Source organism: Sciurus vulgaris (assembly GCF_902686455.1).
Source record: "Sciurus vulgaris genome assembly, chromosome: 1".
In the NCBI taxonomy this organism is placed as follows: Eukaryota; Metazoa; Chordata; class Mammalia; order Rodentia; family Sciuridae; genus Sciurus; species Sciurus vulgaris.
Window position 1 is genome coordinate 25,915,234 of NC_136461.1, and position 26,976 is coordinate 25,942,209.

General features: G+C 36.3%; 1 protein-coding gene across 1 annotated transcript in view; it reads left to right on the top strand.

The window, feature by feature from the left end:
• Nucleotides 1-26,976, top strand: part of ZMYM4 (zinc finger MYM-type containing 4) — a 179,824-nt gene that overhangs the window by 65,214 nt on the left and 87,634 nt on the right. The window contains 1 exon segment of the mRNA XM_079130012.1: nucleotides 14,745-14,790. Coding sequence (XP_078986138.1) covers nucleotides 14,745-14,790 — 46 coding nt within the window.

The window sequence follows — 26,976 nt, forward strand, 5'->3', positions numbered from 1 at the left end:
CTTAGTAACCGATCCCACATCAGTTTTTCCAGCATTCAGACACAAATGTGTTGAAGTTAGCTGCGTTGATAGAAAACTGTAATGAAAAGGAGATTAAAGAACTTTTTATGTCAGTAAAGACTAGTTCTGTTTTTTCAGAATGCGTGTGGATTAATAATCTTTCTGGTGAAATGAAGCTACTAGAGAAGATAGAGATGCTGCTGTGAAATTTGTATCCACATTACAAGGATTGATTAAGTTGAGTAGTTAGGGTTTTCACCTGTTTAGTGCTGATTAAAATAGGTCATTTTTAGAAGCCATCCTCACTAACTTGTGTAATGAAAAAACATGGAATTGCCAAGTGGCCTTAAGGAGAAGTATATAGATACATAGTCTCAGGAATTTATAGTAAAGGCATATTCAACATAAATAACAGAAAGGATGAAGATGTCCTAGTAGAAATGATACTGGTAACAGTTTCAGAGTAAAGAACTCTTGGAGATATTCACAAGATTGAAAGGGTAAAGGGTAAAATTTTGGAAACTAATAAAAACTTAGAAAGAATTGTGACACTTTGCCAAGGCATGGAAAAAAGTGCTTGTTATGTGTGTGGATGTGTTTGAATTGAATTTTTTCTAGTGCTGGTATGGATCCCAGGGCCTCTCATAATGCTCAGCCAGTGTTGTGCCCCAAAGAAAACACTTCAGACTGGGGCTGTTAGTCTGTTGGTAGAGCATTTGCCTAGCTTGCATATCCAGTACCACTCAAGTAAACAAAACAGCAGCAACAACAAAAAACACCACTTGGATCCTCACCGTTTCTTGTGTGTGGGTATGTATGTATGTATATATATATGTACGTATGTATTTATTTATGGTACTGGAATTGAACCCAGAGGTGTTTAATTGCTGAGCCACATCACCAACCCTGTATTATATTTTATTTAGAGACAGGTAGGGTTTCACTAAGTTGCTTAGGCCCTCACTAAATTGCTGAGGCAGGTTGAGCTGCTGGAATTATAGGCTTGTGCCACCATACCTGGCTAGAGTTTCTTGGGTTTAAGTTACTAGTTATACCGTATTTTTCATTTCCCTATACATTTAAAGTGGCAAAGTTTTAATGTTTTAATAAAAATTCAAAAGGTCATGAAACAATTTAAATTTTTCCCTTTGACCTTTAAGATTACTTTGCATGTTTTCAGCTTGTATGACCATTTTTATGGTCCTGCTGTATGGCTGCTTGCATAAAAAATATAATTTTTTCCATAACATTTGTTGCATTTTCCAACTTGAGAAAATAATTATAAAAATCATTAGGAAGAATACATTTGAAAGAATAAGTAAAGGATGTTTGAATTGGGGTAATAAAAGGAAGAAACAATCATTACCATTGTGGGGTGAAAGAGGAGGATTGGACCTTGGTTCTGGAGGGGTCTGTTGCAAGCATAAAAAATTATTTGGATCTTCTGTGTAATCTTGAAGATTCTTGCACAATTTAAGGTGCACTTAAGGATGTTTAAACATTTGATCTAAGCAACTTTTGAAGTGCTTGATTGATTCTTTTATTTAGCAAACTTTTATTGAACTTTTTTATGTTATGCAGTGTTATAGGTGCTAGACTTATAACAAAGCAGAACAGTCAAAAATTCTCTCTAGGCTAGTGTGACATTATGATGGAAGAAATATTTATTTGATATGTGTCCCAGGTTCCTGGCACATAGATTCTAAAATCCTTGGATCTCTGGAATTAGAAGTGTCTTTTGTATTCTGGATCAGTGGCTGGGGGCTTTTAGACAGTTTTCAGGGTGGGTATTGGTCCCAGAAAGATTAGGCATGGTTGGAGGGTTAAAGGTTGAGTCAGTCATCAGTGACCAGTGTTAATCAATCATGCCTTCATAATGAAGTATCCATAAAATCCCCAGAGTGGAGTTCATAGAGTGTCCCCATTACTGAACATATGGAAGCACTGGAAAGTTAACATGTCTATAGAAGATATGAAAACTCCTTCCTTGCAATACCTTGACCTAGGTGTCTTCTCTTAAATGAGTGTTCATGTTTATTTTTTATTGTAAAGCAATAAACCTAAGTTTAAGTGTTGCTCTGAGTTCCATGAGCTCATTGTTACTAATAAATTGAGGAAGAGATTGTGGGAACCTGATTTATAGCTGGTTAGTCAGAATCATAGGTCACAACTTGGGGCTTGTGATTGGCATCTGTAGTAAGGAAAAGTTTTATAGGACTGGACCTTCAGCCTGTGGAGCTTGATGATAACTCCAGGTAGATAGTATCAGAATTGAACTGAATTATAGGACACTCAGTATCTTCTGAAGATGTGATAGTGTAGTAGGAGAAAAACTGTCATCTCCCCCACCCCACATCTAGCTGGATGCTCTTTTGCCTACCTTCTGGCTTTAAGAAATGTAGAGGAACTGGAGTTGTGGCTCAGTGGTAGAGCGCTTGCCTTGCATGTGCAAGGCCCTGGGTTCAATACTCAATACCACAGATAAATAAATAAAATGAAAGATTCATTGATAATTATAAAAAGAAAATTTGTTTCTGATCCCTTATAGTCTTGATTTCATTTAGATTTTTTTGAAAGAAACCAACTAGATTGTTCAATTTTTGTATAATTCTAAAGGTCATTGTACAAAAAGTTTATTTTTATTGATTTGTTAAAGAAGATAGTCTCCAAAATGGAATTAAAAATCACTGTATAACCCCTGTTATTTGTAGGTAGATTAGACTATAAAAAGAATGGAATATTTCATTGTACAGCTTCCAAAATGCCTGAGTAGTTGATTCTTTATGGTATTTTCAGATTTGAAGTAATGTTTTGCAGAATTGTTGTCCTAAGACACATCTACCCCAGAGGAACTGGGAAGAGAGTTGTGAATTATACTTTGTTTAGAAAGTTGAGTGTGTGCAAGATTAAGGCATCATAGAGGATTTGTAACTTTAGCTCAGTAGGTGTTTGCTCTTGAATGAAAACTGTAAAAGTTAACAACTGTACAACAGTCCAGATGTATTGAAACTACCTGAAAGATTGGGTGAGCTATAGGTCATTCATAATAGCTAGAGCATTTGTTTGGGTAATGAAAATATAATAGGAACATGAAGTTAGGGAAAGTAGGAGCTGTAAGGGAAGGTAGGAGTTCTGGAGGTAGGTTCTGAAGGTAGGTTCTGGAGTATAATATTTATTTAGAAATTTGGATTTTTTTCTTAAGAGACTCTTGGAGCTGTTTATGTATGCCGTCCCCTCACTCTCTCGGTACTTCTGTTTCTTTGTCTATAAAACAGAGGTGTTAACAAGTACCTACCTTCTGAAATTTTGGGGGAGATTAAGTATAATTAACTGATGAGCTTGAAAAAAGTGTTTGACACAGAATGAGGTTCCTGCTGAGTGTTATTGCTGGCTCGAATGGTTGGGGAATCACTGTTTTAGGCCACCTACAAAACTCTATTCAGGTAGTGGTTAGAAACATGAATGACATGGTTAGTAGCCAGAGTGTTACTCAAAACTGGAGAAACAAAAATGAAAATAAATATAAAGTAAAACAACAAAATGCACACTGGTAGGTGGGAATATTGGAATGTTTTTTGTTGGGCAATTTGGTAACATATCAACAAGTTAAAAGTCTGTGTCCTTTAATGTCGTGGTTCTACTTCTAGGAATTGATTCTACAGATAAACTAACATGTATAAGCCAAATTATAGTTTCAAGGATGACAACTACAATATTATATTTATAAAAAAAAAGCTGGAAGCCACTTAAACATCCATCAATATAAGACAATAAACATAATATAGTCACTATGAGAAGTGAGGTAAATTTCTATGTAAAGAGGAATTTCCAAGATATACTGTTAAAAAAAATTAATGGGGAATTTTTCTCTCTCTCTCTGTACTTATTTATATCTTTGTCAGTGTCAGAGAAAGTGGTATCTGATTTTAAGTTTGATTTTTGGAGGGGAGTATATGTTTAGTATTTATGTACTATATATCATCATTTGGGATGGTTGTCTTTAGATAAATTTAAGATTGTTTTGTAAATAAGATATTAACCATTGACATACTATTAATACAAACTAGTTTGATTTTAAGTCTTAAAGCAATATTAAAAACTGTGGTTAAGCTTTTAAAAATCTTTTTTTATGAAGATTTATGTTTCTGGTTAAAAGATTTAATTATTTTCTAGTATGTTTGGTGTTTTTTTTCCCCCCAAAATTATTTTTAACTTATCTGAAATTTATTTTGGTGTGAAGTAGTGGTCTCAGTTTTTCTGCTGTAAATGGTTGCTTGTTATAGTCTGTTTTGCTTTGTTTTGTTTTTGTTAAGAAAGGGAATTGATCTTTGGGTTTAGCAGCATAGAGGGGTCCTTCATGACATTGACAAGAACAGTTTCAGTAGAAATAGGAGCAAAAGCCTTAATGAAGTAGGTAAGCATGTATGGTACAACTCTGAGAGGCAGCATGTGTAAACAACTCTCTTGCTGGTCAAGGGGAGAAGAAAAGTGGGCAGTATTTCTAGGGGAATAGGGAGATGTGAGAACCGGTTTTTGTTGTTGTTGTTGTTTTTAAATGTGCTGAGGATCAAACCCAGTGCCTCACACGTGCTAGGCAAGTGCTTTACCATTTAGCCACAACCCCAGCCTGAGAACCGTTTTTTGAGATGGAAGAAATAATATATCATGTGTGTATGTTTTGGGAAAAATCCATTAGAAAGGGGAAAATTGATGGTGTAGGAGAGAAAATGGAGACTTCAGGACAGTGTCTCTAAGAAAGTAAGAGAGAGTGTGATTTAAATTAGTGCCCAAGTGAAGGAGTTGACCTCAGTTTGGTAGGAACATTGATAGCACATCTTTAATAACAAAGAGGGAAGGAAGGAGGGCGATAAGATTGGCAGTGGAGACTTGCAGATGTTCTTTTCATTTTCCTTGATAAAAAAAAAAAATTAATTGAAAAGTAGAAATTACATATATGGTGAACAGTATGTGTTGATTTATGTACACATTGTGGAAAATGACTAAGGCTATTCACATAGGCATTACCTCACATACTTACCATGCTTTTGTAGTGAGAATACTTAAAATCTACTTAGCAATTTTCAAGTATACAACATACTGTTATTTAGGTTCACCACAGTATATTTTCTCCTAACTGAAATTTGGTGTCCTTTGACCAACATTTCCCCAATTCTCACACCTCCCAGTCTTTGGTAGCCACTGTTTTACCCTGTTTCTATGAGTTTGATTTTTTTTTTTTTTTTAAAGAAACGCTTCTACATATAAATAGGATCTTGTGGTCTTTCTGTGTCTGGCTTTTCTCATTTAACCTTACACCCTCCAGGTCCATTCATGTAATTGAAAATGACAGAATTCCTCCTTTGCTGCTGTATTGAACCCAGGGGCACTCTGATCACTGAGCCTCACCCCCAGCCCTTTTTATTTTTTATTTTGAGACAGGGTTTTCCAGGGTGGCTTTGAGATTGTGATCCTCCTACTTCAGCCTCAGAAGTCCTTTCAGGTATGCCAGTCCACTGGGCCCCTGCAGCATTTCCATTTTTTTTTTTTTTCCAAAATCTTCAAAAGTTGATATATTTATATATGTGTACTTGGAATTCTTACAGATTAGTGTATGCCTAACCAACGGTATGCATTTAAATAAATTTAAAAATAAGTAGATAAGAGGAAAGCATCAATGGTTACACTGTCAAGGAGATACATAGGTGGCATATTATAGAAAATATTATCTTATAGAAGATTAATGTATATAATTTAAATTGTCATTACAATTAGAATGAATATGCCTCACAATACAAAGGATCTAATTTACTAATAAGACAGACTTTGATTTTTACACATACCCTGTCAGTTTAGAATTGGTCATCCATAAAACCTTCCAGAATTCAAATAAAAAGTGTTTCTACCCAACCACTTACTATAAGATAGCCATAATGTATATAAAAGTTAAAGAAAACACATACAGTGATTACTGAGAAAGAGTTGCTCCAAATGGTCATTAAAATTATTCAGCTATAAAAAAGTGAACTTAATTTTTAAAAAATTTTGGAAAATCTAAGAATAGTTAAAAGCTTTTGTAGCCACTCTATGGTATGAATTAAATTGGGAGGATGACATGCAAACACTCATACCCTACTGTATAGCATCTTCATCTTTTAACCCAAAAGAGAACATTTTGTGATGACTTTGTCTATAGTCAACACACTGTGGTCAGATGTATCTCATCTAGACATACAGACTAGAGGAGGATACATCATTTCCTTCTTTTTAAAGGTTGAATAATGTTCCATTGTGTATTTCTGTGAGATAGGGGAGGGATGAGAAAGACTGAGAGAAGACACCACATTCCCCCCCAATCCCTCTTTTCCCTCTATGCAGTCCTTCCTTACTCCATTCTTGTCCCCCTCCCACCCCCCATTATGTATCATCATCCGCTTATCAGAGAGATCATTCGCCTTTTGGTTTTTTGAGATTGGCTTATCTCACCTAGCATGATATTCTCCAATTTCATCCATCTATTGATCACTACTTGGGTTGTCTCTGTCTAGGCTATTGTGAATGGTGCTGCAATGAACATGAGTGCAGGTATTATTTTATATACTGATTTGCTTTTATGGTTCTGGGGATGGAACCCAGGGCTTTAAGCATGCTAGGCAAGTGCTCTATCACTGAGTTACATCCCCAGTTCCAGAAATGAACTAAAAATCTCATATTACTTTGGATTATGTTACTAAATATTGAAAGAGATTTTCTTGTATTAAAATGTATAGGAATTCATGTTATTGTTTGGATTTGAGGAGTCCTCCAAAAGCCCCTGTGTTCATGCAGGAATATCCAGAGGTGAAAAGATGAGATGATGGGAATTGTAACCAATCAGTCCATCCTAGTTTGAGCAAACTGACTGCCTGTAGGCAGGTGGGGCGTGGCTGGAGGAGGTGGGTCATGGGGGCGTGCCCTGGAAGGGTTCCTCTTCCCTCCGGCCCCTTCCCCTATCTCTGTCTCCCTCCTGGCTATGAGAAGTTCCTACGCCACACCTTTCCACCATTTTGTTCTGCCTCACTTCGGGTCCCACTTCAGGTCCCACCTCGGGCCCAGAGCAGTGGAGACTGCCAACCCTGGACTAAACTTCTGAAACCGTGAGCTGGAATAAACTTTTCCTCCTCTTAAGTTGTTCATGTTGGATATTTTGGTCAAAGCTTAATGCACACAACTTAATGATTTTTTTTTTTTAATATTTTAAGTTGTTGATGAGTCTTTATTTTTTATTTATTTATTTATTTATATGTGGTGCTGAGAATCGAACCCAGTGTCTCACACATGCCAGGCAAGCGCTCTACCACTGAGCCACAACCCCAGCCCCAACTTAATGATCTTTAATGCTGACACCAGTTAGTATCATTTCCCAAAGTGGTTTGATATTGTTAGTGTTATCCTTCAAAAGTGTTCTATGATCAAGTGTATTTGGAAAATGCTGGATAAAAAATAATACAGGTTTCTTGAGTTTTAGAAGTCTTAGTTAGCATTTAATGAATCAACATGCATTGTTAATCACCAAAACAGATTTCTATTTTCCGTATTTACTTGACCACAGAAAGTTTTTCTTTCTTTTTTCTTTCTCCTTTCCTTTCCTCCCTTCCTTTTATTTTCCTTTCTTTCATGGCACAGTTAGTATTGGGGATTGAGCCCAGGTGCACTCTTTAACACACAGCTATGTCTTCCCAGTCCTTAATTTTGAGACAGCGACTCATTAAATTGCTGAGGCCTCAAACTTGCGATCTTCCTGCCTGGACCAGCTCCCTAAGGCACTGAGGTTATAGGTGTACCTCACTGTGCTTGGGTTGATCACAGAACTCTTTTTTTTTTACTTTTTAATCTCAGAAATTGAGAAATACAAAGTTATGGCAGTCATTTGTTTTAAATGATATTGAGAGAATATGCAAAATACAGTGTGCTAGGGCCTGTTGATATCCGAGGATAAAAAAAGATTGATCTAGAAGGTGATACTGATACATGCATAAATTAACTATCACAAGTGACTATAAGTGAAATATAAATCAAGGGCTACAAAAGAGAAATGATTTATTAAAAGGGTCAGAAAAGGTTTCACTGAACAGCTGTACTTTGAAAGAACAGTGAGATTTTATTAAGTCTTTCCCCAAAGAGTGGAAATAATATAAGAATGGTATGATTAGAACTTTGTATAGGAGTGAGAAAGGACATTACTTCATAGCGGTTACTTTTAAAACCCAAATCTTCTATTTTGCTGCCTCCCTCCTTCATTGGTTTTTCACAGGATAAAGTCCAGTACGACTGATATTTAGGGTGAGCAAACAGACATTTTTTTTTTGAGAGTTGAAGGGGAGCACACTAATAATTACTAGGAAGCTGGGCATGTGGCCTGTGCCTATAACCCCAGCCATCAAGAGGCTAAGGCAGGAGCATCACAAGTTTGGGACCAGCCTCAGCAATCTAGTGAGGTCCTAAGCAATTTAGCAAGACTTTGCCTGAAAATAAAAAAATAAAGACATGGGGTGTAGCTTGGTGTTTAAGTGCCCTTGGGTCAATCCCCAGTACCATATATATAAAAAATTATGTGCAGATGATAGATATAAACTGGGATGCCTGACCATCTGTCTGTGAAGAATGTACTGCAGTGTTTGGTGTATTACTTTGTCCTCAGCTTTATATTGCTCTACCTGCTTTATTCCCTGAATTTTCATCCTGCTAACCTTTCTGCCATTGAATTCTGTTTGTTCTTCTGCTGTCAACTTTTATATTTGCTGTTCTTTCTTGACCTCCTCCCACCTGTCCAACTGTTTTAATTTCTACTTATCCTTTAGATCTTAAGTGAAGGGATAGGATAGTTTTTTTTTTTTTTTGCCTTCGCAGACTCTTGGGTATAGGTTAGGCTGGCTTTCTCATTCTCATTTGACAAGAGTTCTGTTCCTACAGTCTGTCTCTGTAACCATTAATTTCTTTAGTTGACGTTTGATAAGTATTTTCCACATGAAATAAGGGTTGAGTCTGTTTTCTGCCCACCATTTTATTGCAAGATGTCTGGCATAGAGTATGGACTGAAAACATATCCAAAAGCTACAAATGTAAGCAGAAGGAGTAGAGTAGAGGATTTATCTAAAACATTAAGGTATGTTAGAAATAATAATGATATGTATAATTAAAGAGAATGAGGGAAATACTCTTATTTTGAGGTCTCTAGCTTGAACTCCAGGGTGTTTGAGGCTGCCGCTAAAATGAGAGAGGGAACAAAAGAAAAGGTTTTAGATAGGAAGAAATAAATCTTATTTGATAGTTTTATTGTTTTCTTAATCAGTGAATAATTTAGCATAATTCCCCACACTATTTCGGAGTTGTTGATGTGTTAATTATTTGTCTTTGAAAGAGTTTATCATGTGAACTCTTTACATAGATATTAAAAGCAGTTTGAGAATGTTATTATTCATATTATCACTCATGTCTAGGGAATTTGTGAAGTGTCATGGTGTTTGTATCAGGGGTAGAAGAGAAAATTAACTTTCTAAAAATAAGAATTATTGATCCAGAATCCAATATATTTCTAATTGTGATCCTCTTTGGAGGGTTGGCTGGGGTGTGTGTGCAGGTGATTTGTTTATCAATTCACACTATATAAAGCATACCCCCTCCTCTGGAATTAGGGTACTTGAGTGTTTGGTTTAAGTTTTGTAAGTAAAAATTATATTATGACCCCCATCGCTTAATTTTTGAAATACAAGGGACCGTGTGTCATTTGTCCAGTGCTTTTATTTTTTAAAGTGGGTATATTTCTATAAATATTTAGTGAACTCTTAATTTTTAAAGCAGGGAAATATGTCTCTTTTTTTTGGGGGGGTGGGGCGGGTGGGTACTGGAGATTGAACTTCAGGGCACTCAACCACTGAAACACATCCCCAACCCTAATTTGTATTTCTTTTTAGAGATGGGGTCTCACTGAGTTGCTTAGCTCCTCCCTTTTGCTGAGGCTGGCTTTGAACTTACCATCCTCCTGTCTTAGCTTCCTGAGCCACTGGGATTATAGGTGTTTGCCACCTTGCCCGACTGTATTTACAATTTGACAAAGTACCATGCTAAGTCTTTTGTACTTTTAAAAATTTAATCCTAACTAGCCTATGAAGTAGGTATCTCTATATCTAGATTTTATGGACTTTTGAATAGCTGGTAAGTGGCCAGAGTTGAAATTTAAAATCAAGCAATTTGAGAGTGGCGTAGGCTTTTAACTAATGTGCTTTGATTGTTTTTAATGGTGTATATAAAATAAGCTTAAACATGCAATAGTTACATAGTAACATGCAATAGTTAATGTGTAGAAACTATGAGACTTTGTTGCTGATTAAAAATTCAGTGATATTTGTAGTATTGAATTAAGATCCACATTCCTATTTTCTTTTTTGGTTTTGTAGTTTTGAGAAAACTGCTCTCTCTCCAAAATAGTATTACAGAAAGAAAATCAACTTTAGGTTCACTTTAATCTTTTCATTTAAACTTGAAGGATGAGTAGTATGACTTTGATTTTCAAGCTAAATTGTGAATTGCTTCTGTCTAATTTATAAATATATAGGTTGTACAGATTTGGGGCTTACATCATGGTAAGGTATGTGTTTAGCATGCAAGAGACCTTGAATTCAGTCCCCAGCATGGGGTGAGGGGAAAGCATCTAAAATATAGAATGAACAAGAAGCACTCAAACTTCAGTTTAGTAAAACCATAGTATCATCATGAAGCTAAGTATTACATGTTGTGATGGTTTTTTTTCCTTTTGGTACCAGAGTTTGAACGTAGGGTGCTTAACTACTGAGCCACATCTGCAACCTTTTTAATTTTTGAGTCAGGGTCTTGCTAAGTTTCCTAAGGCTTCGCTATGTTGCTGAGGCTGACCTTTTAACTTGCAATCCACCTGCCTGAGCCTTTGGGATTACCTGTGTTTGCCATCACACCCAACCTGTTACTTGTTGTTTGTTGTTACTCAGTTGGTGAGAACATAGGCCAAGCGGATATTCTGGAGTCTTGCCCAACATTTGAGAATCATGTTAATGTTATCTGCTTGTATAATGTTAAGTGAGTGGTCATCAGCAGATTTGAATTAAAAGCAAAATTTAAAAAGTCATCTAAAACTAGACTATCCTTAATTGATACTGTACCTTCATATATGTGATTTCCATTGAAATGAGGTAATGCTATTATCAAATAGCAGTGTTTATTTTCAAATAACTGACACAGTAGGCATGTCACAGTGCCTACATCATTCACTTCGTTTCATCTCATCAAGTAGACATTCTATCATCTCATCCTCACTAGAAGGTGAGTGTATAGTACAGTAAGATATGAGAGAGGAGACCACATTCATATTATTTATTACAGTTATAATTGTTATTAATAGTTGATCTCTTGCTGTGCCTAATTTATAAATTAAACTTTATCATAGATATGTAAGTATAGGGAAAAAGCATAGTATATATAGGGTTTAGCACCATCCATACTTTCAGGCATCCACTGAGTTTCTTCAAAAGTATCCTCTGCCGATAAGGGGAACTGCTGTATTCATAGTTGTGCGTATCCGTTAGTAAATTGTTTACTGATTCTCCCTCCTGCTCCTGCCCTAGCCTTGGGCAGCCACTAATCTATTTTATTTCCCCAGGGTTTTGAAATGTATACCCATTTCCAACAAAAGAGACTGGGTATAATTTTGTCTATTTGTAAATTGGTTGGTGATCAAGAGGCAATGTTTTAGTCTTTTGTTTTGAGAGGAGGAGGAGGGAGGGAGAAGCAGGAAAACAGGAGTTTGGTTTTGAACCTGTAGAGAAGGAAATTTAATTCTGAAATCTTTGACATTTTGAAAGAGTGTTTTCTGAAATTTTAACACCTGATTCTTTCCTCCCTCCCCGCTTTTTTTGGTGCTGGGAATTGAATCCAGGGGGTGCTTTACCACTGAACTAAATCCCCAGTCCTTTTTATTTATTATTTTGAAACAGAGTCTTACTAAGCTTCTGAGGGGCTCACTAGGTTGTTGAGACTGACCTCAAACTTGTGATCCTTCTGCTTTAGCCTCCTGAGTCACTGGGCTTACAGGCGTGTGCCACCATGCCTGCCTGGCAACACCCGGTGTTCTTCCTGACTAGATTTGTTCATTTCCTGAGAATGATCAGTTGCTATTTCTTATATTCAGAGTAATTTTAATTATTTTTCCTCATTTTCATTTTAGTATTTTTCATATGAAATTGTAGAGGGTCTAAATTAAATGTTTTATTTTTTTTTTCTCTTTTTCTTTTTTAGAACACTGTGGAAGTTATTCATCTTTTTTGTGTCCGGCTTAGAGAGGAGATACTTTTTCCTATAGAATGGAGTCTGATCTTAGGAGTTAGGTTTAGTGTCAGCTCAAAAAATGTAAAGGTTATGTTCCTTACAAACTCCTGGAGCTGAAGAAATAGGTTGTATTGGAGAGTGCTTGCCTAGCATGCGCAAGGGCTGCAGTTCGAATTTCCAGTGCCTTAGAGGATTAAAAGAAATAATAATAATAAATAAATAAAAAATTAGGAGCTGTAGAAATAGCTCGTTTTGGAGAGTGCTCGCCTAGCATGCGCAAGGGTCGCGGTTTGAATCCCTGGCGCCTCAGGGGGGGCGGCGGGGAATCTTTTAAGTCACTCATAAATTATAGACCTACTTCATTTTGGTAATATCATGAGTGCTATTTTTTTTTTCCTTATAACATTGTGCAAGGTTGTTCCTTTATTGGTTGAACATGGTTGGTAAATTGTCTATGGTCAATATTTTATAAAAAGCATATAACATTAAAAAAAAATATGGTGGGTGCCCCCCTTCCCCTGTGCCAGTTTATGCATTTTAAAAACAACTCCTCTTACTTTCTTTTGGAATTCTGAAATTTATCTGTATCTTTTCTCTACCTCTTTGGTATTGGATGGGCCCATTCAGTCACCAGATATTTGTATTTTCAGTTCAAGAAATTTTGATTTACATTATTCCCTTCTTCTGGGGTACCTTTATATATAAATTTATTTATTTTTAAGTTGTAGATGGACATAATACCTTTATTTTATTTGTTTTTATGTGGTGCTGAGGATCGAACCCAATGTCTCACACCTGCTGGGCAAGTGCTCTGCCACTGAGCTACAACCCCAGCCCCTTTGGGTACCTTTGAGATTGTTGTCAGACCTATGATTTCATCTTCATGTCACTCAAATTATTTCTAGTTTTTTGTCTTTTTTTTTTTTTTTTTTTTAATTGATCAAGAATTTTGTCATCCTTCCCAATAAAGTTTTTATTTTGGCAGTCATTTTCTTGTTTCCAAATATTTTTCTTTTTTTCTTCTCATGACCTCATGCAATTATTGTTATTATTTTGCATATGTAGCCTCTCAAAATTTCAAGATTTAACTTAAAACATTTAGAAGCTTTTTTTACTTTAAATTACCCGTTTCCTTCTTGAGTGGTTTTCCATTTGTTCACTTTGAACCTTCTCTTCCCTGGAGTTAATTTCTTTTAGGAACATGGGATGCTGTGTTTGTTTGTTTGTTTTTTCTTCTCATATAGTGAATATCAGGCACTGTTAATTTCTATAGCTACTATGTTTTCTTTGCAGTTATGTAGGTAGCTAGGTAATTCTGTTTCTGTCTTGAATGGAGTGGCCAACTCTGAGTTTTAGGAGGCAAGGTTTATCAAGAAGTGGTGTTCTTGTGTTCTTATGTCATTGGTATATACAGGAGGCTGAAATACTAAGATTTGCCAAAGTAAGGAGGTTTTTGAAGACTCAAAGTGGAGCATGCTACCTCTTTAATTCCTTGGTGGAGTTGCTTATGTTTTAATTTCACCTCTGTGTCTGTTAAGGTCTAGAATTTCTTTTGACTTGACTCTACTTCTATCTTAAGCCTTAATATACTCAATTGAAAATATCCCTGTAACACGACTTACTTTCATTTTGAGAACAACAAATTTCTGCTCTTAGCCTAAGATTAGAAATTGTCATTGCCAGTTGTTCTGTTTAATTTGGTTTTGGTAAGTCTTTATGTAATTCTCCTTAAGTTCTTCTTCTTCTTCTTCTTCTTTTTTCAATGAAGGAAGGAAGGAAGGCAGAATTAGTGAAGAGGACATCATTTAAAAAAATATTTTTAGTTGTAGATAGACACAATACCTTTACTTTGTTATAGTTTTATTTTTTTTTGTTTTGTTTTGTTTTGTTTTTAATGTGGTACTGGGGAATCAAACCCCGTGCCTCACATATGCTAGGCAAGCGCTATTACCACAACCCCAACCACAACCCCAGCCCAAGAGTTTATAGGTTCTTAAGTGTTGACTGTGCTTATTATGGATGGATATATGTGGTCATCCTTTTTTGTGTGATTTATTATAAGAGTGATTAATAAGATAGAAAATGTAATATAGTTCTTGGGTTCTGATTTGGAGGCTTTGGCCTAAGAACAGTTTTTGTTCATCCTAAATTTTATTTTACTCCCATTTGGAAATGTTTTTGTTTATGTCGTTTATTTGCATAATTTGTCTTGAAAATTAGAGCTCCTGAGGGGCTGGGGAAATAGCTCAGTTGGTAGAGTGCTTGCCTTGTATGCACAAGGCCCTGGGTTCAATCCCCAGCACCACAAAATAAAATTAGAGCTCCTGGAGGAATAGGGAAGGATACCAAGAAGTATGAATGAAGAATATGAGAATAACGTTACTTTTCTCTTTCCTTTTTTGCTTTTTCAGTTTGAACAGAAAAGTGGTGCAGTTTTTGACGAAATTGTGGAGAACTGTAAGTACCATTTGAGAAAACAATCTTTAGATGGTTTTAAGTCTAGACAAAGCATTTAGCATTAGCATGGTTAGGGTTGATTTATGTGATGGTCCAATTACATTTAATCTAGATCTCATCACATCCTGTTAGTACTTTTAGCAGATTAATTTGAATTATGAGTCTTGCTTTTTATTTTCCATGAAATATTTTACTGTTATTAATGTGTTGAAATATAGTAACACGTTGTGCCAGTGTGACTTATATAGAAAATTATACTTAACAGTTTTAAAGGTTTCTACTTTGTTTATAACATCTTTTAATGTCCTCTTTAGAATCTTTGCGCTATAGCATTTTAAAGAATTCTTTTTATGATTATAAAAGTAATACATTCAATTTATGGTATAGAAATCAATAAAGTAGAAAGTAAAAATGTTTATCATTATCATTCTCCAAAGATAACTGATTTTAAGAGTTTAATATATATCTTTCCAGACTTTTTTCTATGACCACAGATACATATGGCATATGAGAATTTATGTGTATGTGCAGGAATCATATGAATGCCATTCTTTTTCATTCAATTGCATAGACATCTTTTTGTGTCAGTGGGTATAGTCTTATTGCATTCTTTTAAATGGCCCCTTAGTATTTTATTCTTTGGCTATATTATAATTTAACCAGCTTCTTCTTTTATACATGTATAAATTATTTTCAGTTTTTCATTATTATAAACAATATTGGATATGTTTTCCTCTACATGTCTTTGTATACTTGTTAAGGTGTTTTTGTAGGATAAATTCTAAGAATAGAATTGATAAATCATTAAAGGATGTTTGTGTGCTTGTTTATGGAGTGTAATTTTTGTCAATTAGAATTCTTCAGGGGAAGGTACCTTTCTTTTTTTTAATTAATTAATTAATTAACTTATTTATTGACATAAGAGGGTTTATTAAGCAAACAGAGTATCTCCCTGCAGGGTAAGAGAGAAAATGAGAGGAAAAGAGAAAGGGCGTGGGCAAGAGAGAGTGTGAAAAGAGAGGAGGAGAGAGAAAGAAAGTAGGAGAAAGAAAGCATGAGAAAAGATCAGGTACCTTTCTTTTTTTAAAGTTTTCATCCACCAGTAGAATCTGTGAGTAGGTTGTTTCTTTTTGGAATTTGCTGGGTAATATTTTCGAATGATAACAGTTTTTTTTAAGACTAGTCTTAACTTTTTTTTATTTGATATTGAGATAACTAGTTCTGGTCTTCAGTGTATTTAATTATTGAATATTGGTTTTGTTACAGGCAACAAAGTAGACTAGCTAGTTTATCTGGAAGAAACATTTTAGATGTATATTTGGTGTTCCACAAAATTTAGGGTGGAGGTGAAGAACAAATTTCCTACAGGGTACTCAGCAAAGATCACCGGCCTTTCTCTATAGTGCTGTCAGAGAACAGTTATATGGCAGTGACTTTTAGTCTTTGTTTATTCATTTTTAATTTTAAGTTCCTAGAAGAAACATTATCGTTGGATCACCCTGATTCTGATGTTCATCTTTGAACCAATAGTGTGATACAGGAAAACAATCAAATGTTAAAACAGCTTTTAGAACATGTTCTTCTACCACTACTTCGTTTTTTTTTTTTTTTTGAGTACTGAATATTGGACTTAGGGACAATCAACCACTGAGCCACATCCCCAGCCCTATTTTATATTTTATTTAGAGACAGGGTCTTATTGAGTTGCTTAGCACCTTGATTTTGCTGAGCCTGGCTTTGAACTCTTTTTTTTTTTTTCTTTTTAAGTTGTACATGAACACAATGTCTTTATTTTATATATTTATGTGGTGCTGAGGATTGCACCCAGTGCCTCACACATGCAAAGCAAGCGCTCTACCACTGAGCCACAACCCCAGCCCCGGCTTTGAACTCTTGAGCCTCCTGCCTCAGCCTTCTGAGCTTCTGGGATTACAGGCTTGCACCACCTCATCCAACATTTTCATTGTGTGTTTTTTTTGTTGTTGTTGGTTTGGTGTTTGAACCAAGAATCTTGTGCTTGCGAGGCAAGTGCTTTACCATGAGCCACATCCCCAGCCTTCACCAAGTAATTTTTGAATACTTGCTCTAGACGTGTCTGTGCTTAAGTCTATATATTGGTAATGGAAATGAACAAAATAATTTTTCAATGAAGGTTTTAATCAGATGCTGTATTTGGTAGTTATTGCAATAACAATAATCTTAAAAGTGGCAACAGGAATTTGTCTTTAAAGCTGTAATCAAGCTGCTCTATCTGGAGTCTTATACCTAACATTTATGTTTATATTTTTAATAGTGCTTTTTAAAATCCCCCCCTGCCCCCTGCATGCTGGGGATTGACCCCGGGGCCTTGTGCATGCAAGGCAAGCACTCTACCAACTGAGCTATATCCCCAGTCCTTAAAATCTTTTTAAAAAACTTTTTTGGTACTGGGGATTGAACCCAGGGATGCTTAACTGCTGAGCCACATTCACAGCCCTACTTTTGTGTTTTGCTTTTTAAAAGAGATAGGGTCTCACTATGCTGTTCAGGGTCTCCCTAAATTGCTAATTTGAATTAGCAATCCTCTTGCTCCTCCTGAGCTGCTGGGATTACAGGTGTGTGACACTGCGCCTGGCTAATAGTGCTTTTTCACTCTACTCTCTCAGATACTGTTAAGCTGGAGAAGGGCTGAGGATGTAGCTTAGTGGTAGAGTGCTTGCCAAGCATGCTTGAGACCCTGGGTTTGATCCCAGGCATTGCAAACAAAACTAAACTAAACAAAACAAAACTCGAGATGTACAAGTAGTTGGTTTTACACCAAAGGTCAGATGTAAGTCGTACAGTTTCCCTTTTTCTCTTCCTTTCTGGTAGTTTATCATTAAAGAGATATTGAAAGCTCTGGAAGCAGGGAGGTGACTAATTTTGAGGAGACACCAAGCCTCTCTCCATGAATATGTAGAAACATCTCTTAGAATTAGTAAGGGCACACTGCTTTCTGAATAATATTCAGGATACCAAAGATGGTTTTCAAGGCCTTACACTTTGTCTTAGGATACACGTCCAGGAAAAAATAGATTCGTCATATTCATCATATTTCAACGAGTGCCTCAAAATCATATTGCAGTTGTAGTGCTAGACTTACCATGTACTCCTGACCCAAGATGTCAGGAGGACATGAAACTTCATATATTTATTTTGTTAATTGAATTCTGTAACTTTTAGCAAATTATTGTATATGCTAATTATTGGTATACATAAATCGATAGAACTTAATCCCATTAGTGAGGAATTTGAGGCAAAAAAGCTAAATTGACTTTTCAGAGATACAGTGTCTTTAGTGAATGGAATTTAGAAGAAAAAAGTCTTCATTTTATGGGTAAAAAGAGAATGTACAGTTGTCCATCTTGTTCATTTGTCAGGAGAATATGTGCTGTGCTTTTTCAAGATACATGGTATGAGAGAAAGTGACTGATACTGTGAATCATTCATGTTCTCCCATCTGTTGATGGTTAATGTGGCGTTTGAAAGAAGTTCAAATACTGTACAGAGATTATTTTTCTTTAATGTATTCACATAGCTGTTTTCTTAAAGACTTTTCATTAAATGACTCTGAGATAACCAAGTGGTCATTCAGCAGTGATTAATTTTGTTCGTTTTTTGGTACTGGGGATTGACCTGACTGCTATCCCACTGACCTACATCCTCAGTCTTTTTTATTTTTTGACACAGAGTCTCACTAAGTTGCTGAGGCTAGCTTGAATGTTTGTCCTGCCTCAGCCTCCCTAGTTGCTGGGATTGTAGGCATGTGCTACTGTGGCTAGTTTAGCATCAGTTAATTTTCTTAATGATAGAGCAAGTTCACTGAATGTAATAAACTTGACAATTTCAAAGGAAAAGTAGGAGCATAACTGATTTGTCCTTGAAGTTGTTATTTGGATTCAAAAATTTATTTGATTGCTTGTAATGTATGAGTTTATTTGTAAAAAACTTTACAAGTATTATTCTTTAAAAATTCAGATATTAGGTTCAACTATTTATAGTAGAAACAGGATAGAAATTTATTTCTCATAATCAAGAAGCCCAGATGATAATATGGGTTCATGGTTTTCAGGGATCCAGGGGCCTTCAGCTTTCTCTATTGCATTCTTAATGCATGGCTTCCATTTTCAAGATGTCTTGGTGTTCTACGATGGATGATGTTTCCAGGGGAGGAAGGAGAGCAAAACCAGCACACTTCTCAACACAATCAACCTCTTAAAGGCCTTTTTTCTGGAAATTCTACCTGTGTGGTTAGGTGTATATTTCTTTTTCTTTTTCATTTTTTTAAATTTATTTTTATTGTAAGCAAATGGGATACATGTTGTTTCTGTTTGTACATGCAGTAACAGCATACTATTTGCATATTCATACATTTACATAGGGTAATGATGTTTGATTCATTGTTATTTTTTCCCACCCCCCCACCCCTCCCACCTCTCTTTTCCCTCTATACAGTCCCTCCTTCCTCCATTCTTGCCCCCCCTCCCACCCCTCCTTATGTGTCATCATCCGCTTATCAGTGAGTTCATTCCCCCTTTGGATTTTTGAGATTGGTTTATCTACTTAGCATGATATTCTCCAATTTCATCCATTTGCTGCAAAGTGCCATAATTTTATTATTCTTTATAGCTGAGTAATATTCCATTGTATATATATATACCACAGTTTCTTTATCCACTCATCAATTGAAGGGCATCTAGGTTGGTTCAATTGTCTGGCTATTGTGAATTGAGCAGCTATGAACATTGATGTGGCTATATCTCTGTAGTATGCTGATTTTAAGTCCTTTGGGTATAGGCCAAGGAGTGGGATAGCTGGGTCAAATGGTAGGTCCATTCCAAGTTTTCCAAGGAATTTCCACACTGCTTTCCAGAGTCGCTGCACTAGTTTGCAGCCCCACCAGCAATGTATGAGTGTACCTTTTTCCCCACATCCTCTCCAACACCTGTTGTTGCTTGTATTCTTGATAATCGCCATTCTAATTGGAGTGAGATGGAATTTTAGTGTACTTCTGATTTGCATTTCTCTTATTACTAAAGATGGTGAACATTTTTTCATATGTTTGTTGATTGCTTGTAGATCTTCTTCTGTGAAACGTGTGTTCATATCTTTAGCCCATTTGTTGATTGGGTTATTTGTATTCTTGGTGTAGAGTTTTTTGAGTTCTTTATATATTCTGGAAATTAGTGCTCTATCTGAAGTATGAGTGGCAAAGATATTCTCCCACTCTGTAGGCTCTCTCTTCACATTGCTGATAGTTTCCTTTGCTGAGAGAAAGCTATTTAGTTTGAATCTATCCCAGTTATTGATTCTTGCTTTTATTTCTTGTGCTATGAGAGTCCTGTTAAGGAAGTCTGATCCTAAGCCAACAAGGTGAAGATTTGGACTTTTTCTTCTATAAGGTGCAGGGTCTCTGGTCTGATTTCAAGGTCCTTGATCCATTGTGAGTTGATTTTTGTGCAGGGAGAGAGATAGGGGTTTAGTTTCATTCTGTTGCATATGGATTTCCAGTTTTCTCAGCACCATTTGTTGAAGAGGCTATCTTTTCTCCATTGCATATTTTTGGCACCTTTGTCTAGTATGAGAAAATCGTATTTATTTGGGTTTGTGTCCATGTCCTCTATACTGTACCATTGATCTATCTGTCTGTTTTGGTGCCAATACCATGCCATTTTTGTTACTATTGCTTTGTAGTATAGTTGAAGTTCTGGTATTGCGATACGCCCTGTTTCATTCTTCCTGCTAAGGATTGCTTTAGCTATTCTGGGTTTCTTATTCTTCCAGATGAATTTTATGATTCCTTGCTCTCTTTCTGTAAGGTACATCATTGGGATTTTAATTGGAATTGCATTGAATCGGTATAGCACTTTAGGTAGTAACGCCATTTTGAAAATATTAATTCTGCCTATCCAAGAACATGGGAGATGTTTCCATCTTCTAAGGTCTTCCTGAATTTCTTTCTTCAATATTTTGTAGTTTTCATTGTAGAGGTCTTTTACCTCTTTGGTTAGATTGATTCCAAAGTATTTTATTTTTTTTGAGGCTATTGCAAATGGGGTTATTTTCCTCATTTCCCTATCAGCTGTTTCATCGCTTGCGTATAAAAATGCTTTAGATTTATGTGTGTTGATTTTATAGCCTGCTATTTTGCTGCATTTATTGAGGAGGTCTAGAAGTTTTCTGGAAGAGTTTTTTAGAGTATTATCCTCTAAATATAGAATCATGTCATCCGCAAAGAGTGACACCTTAAGTTCCTCTTTTCCTATTTGTATCCCTTTAATTTCTTTGGTCTGCCTAATTGCTCGGGCTAGAGTTTCGAGGACAGTGTTCAATAGAAGTGGTGAAAGAGGACATCCCTGTCTTGTTCCTGTTTTTAAAGGGAATGGTTTCAGTTTATCTCCATTAAGAATGATGTTGGCCATGGGCTTAGCATAAATAGCCTTTACAATGTTCAGGGATGTTCCCACTATCCCTATTTTTTCTAGTGTTTTCAGCATGAAGGGGTGTTGTATTTTGTTGAACGCTTTTTCTGCGTCAATTGAAATAACCATATGATTCTTATCCTTAAGTCTGTTTATTGACATGATGGATTATGTTTATTGATTTACAGATTTAAACCATCCTTGCATTCCAGGGATGAACCCCACTTGATTGTGGTGCACGATTTTCTTAATATGTTTTTGGATACGGTTTGCCAATATTTTGTTAAGGATCTTAGCATCTATATTCATCAAGGATATTGGTCTAAAATTTTCTTTCCTTGATGTGTCTTTTCCTGGTTTGGGTATGAGGGCGATATTAGCTTCATAGAATGAGTTTGGTACTGTACCCTCTTTTTCTATTTCCTGGAATACTTTGAGAAGTATTGGAATGAGTTCTTTGAAGGTCTTGTAGAACTTGGCTGAGAATCCATCTGGTCCTGGGCTTTTCTTGGATGGTAGATTTTTAATGGCTTCTTGTATTTCATTGCTTGATATTGATCTGTTCAAATCGTGTATGTCCTCCTGGTTCAGTTTGGGAGGAGCATATGTCTCTAGAAATTTGTCAGTGTCTTCGGTAGTTTCTATTTTGTTGGAATACAGATTTTCGAAGTAGCTTCTCATTATGTTCTGTATCTCAGTGGTGTCTGTCGTGATATTTCCTGTTTCATCACGAATTTTAGTGATTTGAGTTTTCTCTCTCCTTCTCTTTGTTAGTGTGGCTAAGGGTTTGTCTATTTTGTTTACTTTTTCAAAGCACCAACTTTCTGTTTTGTCAATTTTTTGAATTGTTTCTTTTGTTTCAATTTCATTGATTTCAGCTCTGATTTTAATTATTTCCTGTCTTCTGCTACTTTTGCTAATATTCTGTTCTTTTTCTAGGGCTTTGAGATGTAATGTTAGGTCATTTAGTTGTTGACTTTTCATTCTTTTCTGGAATGCGCTCCATGCAATGAATTTTCCTAGTATTACCATTTTCATAGTGTCCCAGAGATTTTGATATGTTGTATCATTGTTCTCATTTACCTCTAAGAATTTTTCTCTCTCTCCCCTGATGTTTTTTGGTATGCATGTTTCATTGAATAGCATATTATTTAGTCTCCAGGTGTTGGAGTAATTTCTCTCTTTTATTTTGTCATTGATTTCTATTCTCAGTCCATATGATATGATAGAACACAAGGCAGTATCTCTATTTTTTTGCATTTCCTAAGAGCTGCTTTGTGGCATAACATATGGTCTATTTTCGAGAAGGTTCCATGTGCTGTTGAGGAGAAAGTGAATCCGCTCGTTGATGGATGGAATATTCTGTATATGTCTATTAAGTCTAGGTTACTGATTGTATTATTGAGTTCTATGGTTTCTTTGGTTGGATTTTGTTTGGAAGATCTATCTAGTGGTGACAGCAGTGCGTTAAAATCACCCAGAATTACTGTGTTGTGGTCTATATGATTCCTGAAATTGAGAAGGATTTGTTTGATATACAGGGATGCACCATTGTTTGGGGCATAAATATTTACTATCGTTATGTCTTCCTGATTTAGGGTTCCCTTAAGCAGTATGAAATGTCCTTCTTTATCCCTTCTGACTAACTTTGGCTGAAGTCCACTTTAACTGATATAAGGATGGAAACCCCCGCTTTTTTACTGAGTCCATGTGCATGGTAGGTTTTTTCCCCATCCTTTCACCTTTAGTCTGTGGATGTCTTTTTCTATGAGATGAGTCTCTTGCAGGCAGCATATTGGTGAGTCTTTTCAATCCATTCTGCCAGTCTATGTCTTTTGATCGATGAGTTTAGGCCATTAACGTTCAGGGTTATTATTGAGATATGATTTGTATTCCCAGTCATTTGGGCTTATTTTTGGTTTTTAAGTTGGCTTGGTTTCTCCTTTGAGTGGTTTTTCTCTAAGGTTGTTCCTCCCTTTGCTGACCTACATTGTTGTTTTTCATTTCCTCATGGAATATTTTGTTGAGAACATTCTGTAGCCCAGGCTTTCTATTTGTAAATTCTTTTAACTTTTGTTTATCATGGCAGGATTTTATTTCATCTTCACATCTGAAGGTTAGTTTTGCTGGGTATAGGATTCTTGGTTGGCAACCATGTTCTTTCAGAGCTTGAAATATGTTATTCCAGGCCCTTCTAGCTTTTAGAGTCTGGGTTGAGAAGTCTGCTGCTATCCGTATTGGTCTCTCCCTATGTGTAACCTGATGCTTGCTGCCTTCAAAATCGTATCTTTATTTTGAATGTTAGGCATTTTCATTAAAATGTGCCTTGGTGTTGATCTGTTGTGATTGTGTGCATTTGGTGTCTTGTAAGCCTCTTGTATTTGATTTTCCATTTCATTCTTCAGACTTGGGAAATTTTCTGCTATTATTTCATTGAATAAGTTGTTCATTCCTTTGGTTTGTATCACTGTGCCTTCCTCAATCCCAATAATTCTTAAATTTGGTGTTTTCATGATGTTCCATAGTTCTTGGAGATTCTATTCATGATTTCTTACCATCTTCTCTGTTTGGGCAACTTTATTTTCAAGGTAAATATTTTGTCTTCATCGTCTGAGGTTCTGTCTTTCAAGGGTCTAGTCTTTTGGTGATGCTTTCCATTGAGTTTTTTATTTGATTTATTGTTTCCTTCATTTCAAGGATTTCTGGTGTTTTTTTTTTTTTTTTTTTGAGAATCTCTATCTCTTTGTGGAAATCACTTCCTGCAGGTGCTCTTTCAGCTTACTGGTATTATCATTCATTGCCTGCATTTGCTCTTTTATCTCATTCTTTGCTTCGTGAATCATCTTAATCATGTATAATCTGAAGTCCTTTTCTGACATTTCTTCTAACATGCTGTCATTGGATTCTATTAATATAGAATCTAGATTTGTTTGGATCATTTTCTTCCCTTGTTTTTTCATGTTGTTCATGTATCTTCCCCTCTAGCAGTGTAGATCTGGGGTATTGCAGATTTCCCCCTATAGGCTTATAGTGGCCCTATAGGTTTCCAAAACCCTTTCTTTAAGGGGAGATCAATATTAGCAGTGCCCAAATCAGACACTATGCAATCCTAGACCAAATAGCCCCTATGAAGACAATAACAAAATTGTCATGATAAACAGAATGAGTTCAAATATTATCTCGGTAAAGCAAACAGATTTGCAATAAGGTCTGCAATTTCTAATGGAGGACAAAGAGGATGCAGAGGGATGTAGAATGTGGCTGTTAATGGGATAAGAAAAGAATATACAGAAGTTCTAGATAATAGAAAGGGTGAGAGTGTAATCAAAAGAAATTGGATGTTAGCATGCAAAAAAGGGAGAAAGAGACTCTGAGGGAACAGGTAAACAAAAGGAAAAGAGAGAAGAAAAGTAAAGAAATAAAAACCTAAATTTTTTCAATAAGGAGAAAACAGAAAATCGACAGTATAAGAGTCATATAGTAATGAAACCTCCCAGTCTTCAGTAGCCTGATGCATGAGAGGTATCTGACAATGAGCTTCAAGCCTCCAGCAGGTGTCTCAGGGTGGGATTTGCCCCACCTAAAGATCGGAGCTCTGGCTTCCAGGATTATGTCAGATGGCCACTCTGGCTTCGAAATGTGTTTGCAATGGGGAGCTGCAGCTCAGGGTGTAGACGTGGTCAGCTGGAGGTCCTGGAGTCGGGGTGGGGTTAGTCAGGTTGGGGTCCTGGAGGTCGAGTGTGTTGGCGTGGTTCTGGAATCCTGGAGGCCTGGTTCAGTCGGTCTGGGGTCCTGGTGATAGGGCGCAGTCAGTCTGTCTGGGGTTCCTGGTGGCAGGGAGCAATCAGTCGATGTAAGGGCCCCAGAGGCAGGGAGTGATATGTCGGGCTGAGGGATCCTGGAGATGGCGCTCAGTCAGTTTGGCCAGGGGTCCTAAGGGGCCTGACTGTTGTCTCAAAATGGCGGCAGGTATGTGTAATCAAACCTGCAGGTACTGTGAGAGAGAACTTCCAGGCAACAGCAGGCAGCTGGTGCTCTACTGGCGGTTGGGGATCGGTTTGCTGACTGTTGTCGGACAATTGCGAGGTGAACCTCGTGCGTTGGGTGATGTATAGGTGTAAGGCAAGCGATGGAGAGGTGAGAGGCAGGCAAATGGCGGATTATAGGTGTTTGACAGTGAGGAATCTCAGGTGTCTATTTCTTGCCTAACTTAGCTTCAAAGAAAGCTGGAAATTATAGTCCTGTGTCAGAGCCTGTTGTTGCCAAAAATAAAATTGAGGATCTATTAGTAAGGAAGAGAAGAATTGTTATTGGTGGGCATTATCTTCCACAGCAAACCATGTGGATGAAGATAATATGGCTGACTTCATTTTACTAAGGAGAAAACTAAGGCTTAGAGATATCATTTAGCTTTTAATTGATGGGGTCAGGATTTGTATGCAAGTCTACCTCACTCTAAAGCCACGCCTTTATTTTTATTTTTTTGGGGTGGAGATTACTGGGGATTGAATTCAGGGGCACTCAACCACTGAGCCACATCCCCAGCCCTATTTTGTATTTTATTTAGACAGGGTCCCACTGAGATGCTTAGTGCCTCGCTGTTGCTGAACTAGCTTTGAACTCGGGATCTTCCTGTCTCAGCCTCCCAAGCTGCTGGGATTACAGTCGTGTGCCATTGCACCTGGCTAGCTCCTCCTTTAAAATCTTTCATTACCTGTTTCTAAATTACCCTGTAATTCATTTTAGTCACAGTTTTGGAAGAATAACAATCATTTGATAGGAATAAAGGAATTTGTAAAGTAACTTTGAAATATATTAAGGAGTATTAACTCTGAGGATTTTGTTGTTGCTTATGGGGAGTCAATATCAGTTTATGGCTGAATTTTATCTGCCTTGTCAATACAGTTCAATTTAAGAAAATTGATACAATTTTTAAAAAAGCAAAATATAAGAAAACAATTAAAAAAAACCCTGATAATTGAATAGTTTTCTACCTATAACCAGAACTGTTTACATATTTTTGTTTACATTGTTCATTGTTGAATGTTTGAATTCTTCAGACATTGTGAAAGTTTCTTCAGGGGTGTAACCTGAGAATTGCTAGGTCCTTAACTGGTGTTGGGGGGGGGGGGGGGCACCTTACAGTGCTCTACAATATTTTAGTTAATTAAATAGAGACAGAGGTGCTTCTTTAATTAAGCAGATTGACCAGTAACCAGTATAATTATGGACTTAAAGTAATTTTTGTTTTATTTCTGTGTTTTTGTGAACAAATTACAGCTATATTTCAGTATTGTTATCAGTAATACTGAGTTTTGTCAGAGAAACTGAAGAATTGTATGTGAAATTTAGTTCAGATTGATCAGTAAGATTATAGAGAATAAAAGCAGATTGTAAGTGTGTAAACATAAGATGATTTGTAGTATAGGATTCGGACCTATTTCTCCAATGAAAGATGAAAAAATAGAATGTGGCCATTTATAACACATGTACAGAGACACATGGATGAAGTATAGTAACCGAATTGTGTATATATTTAAAACTTATTTATGTTGAATGATTTAGAAAATATACTTGGTCCTCCATATCCATGGGTTCTGTATCTTTGGATTCAGTAAAACTTAGATAAAATATTTGGAGAAAAATTGCATGCGTACTGAGCATGTATAGTTTTTTCATTGTCATTTTCTGTAAACAATAGAGTATAACAACTATTTACATCATATTAGGTATTATAAGTGATCTT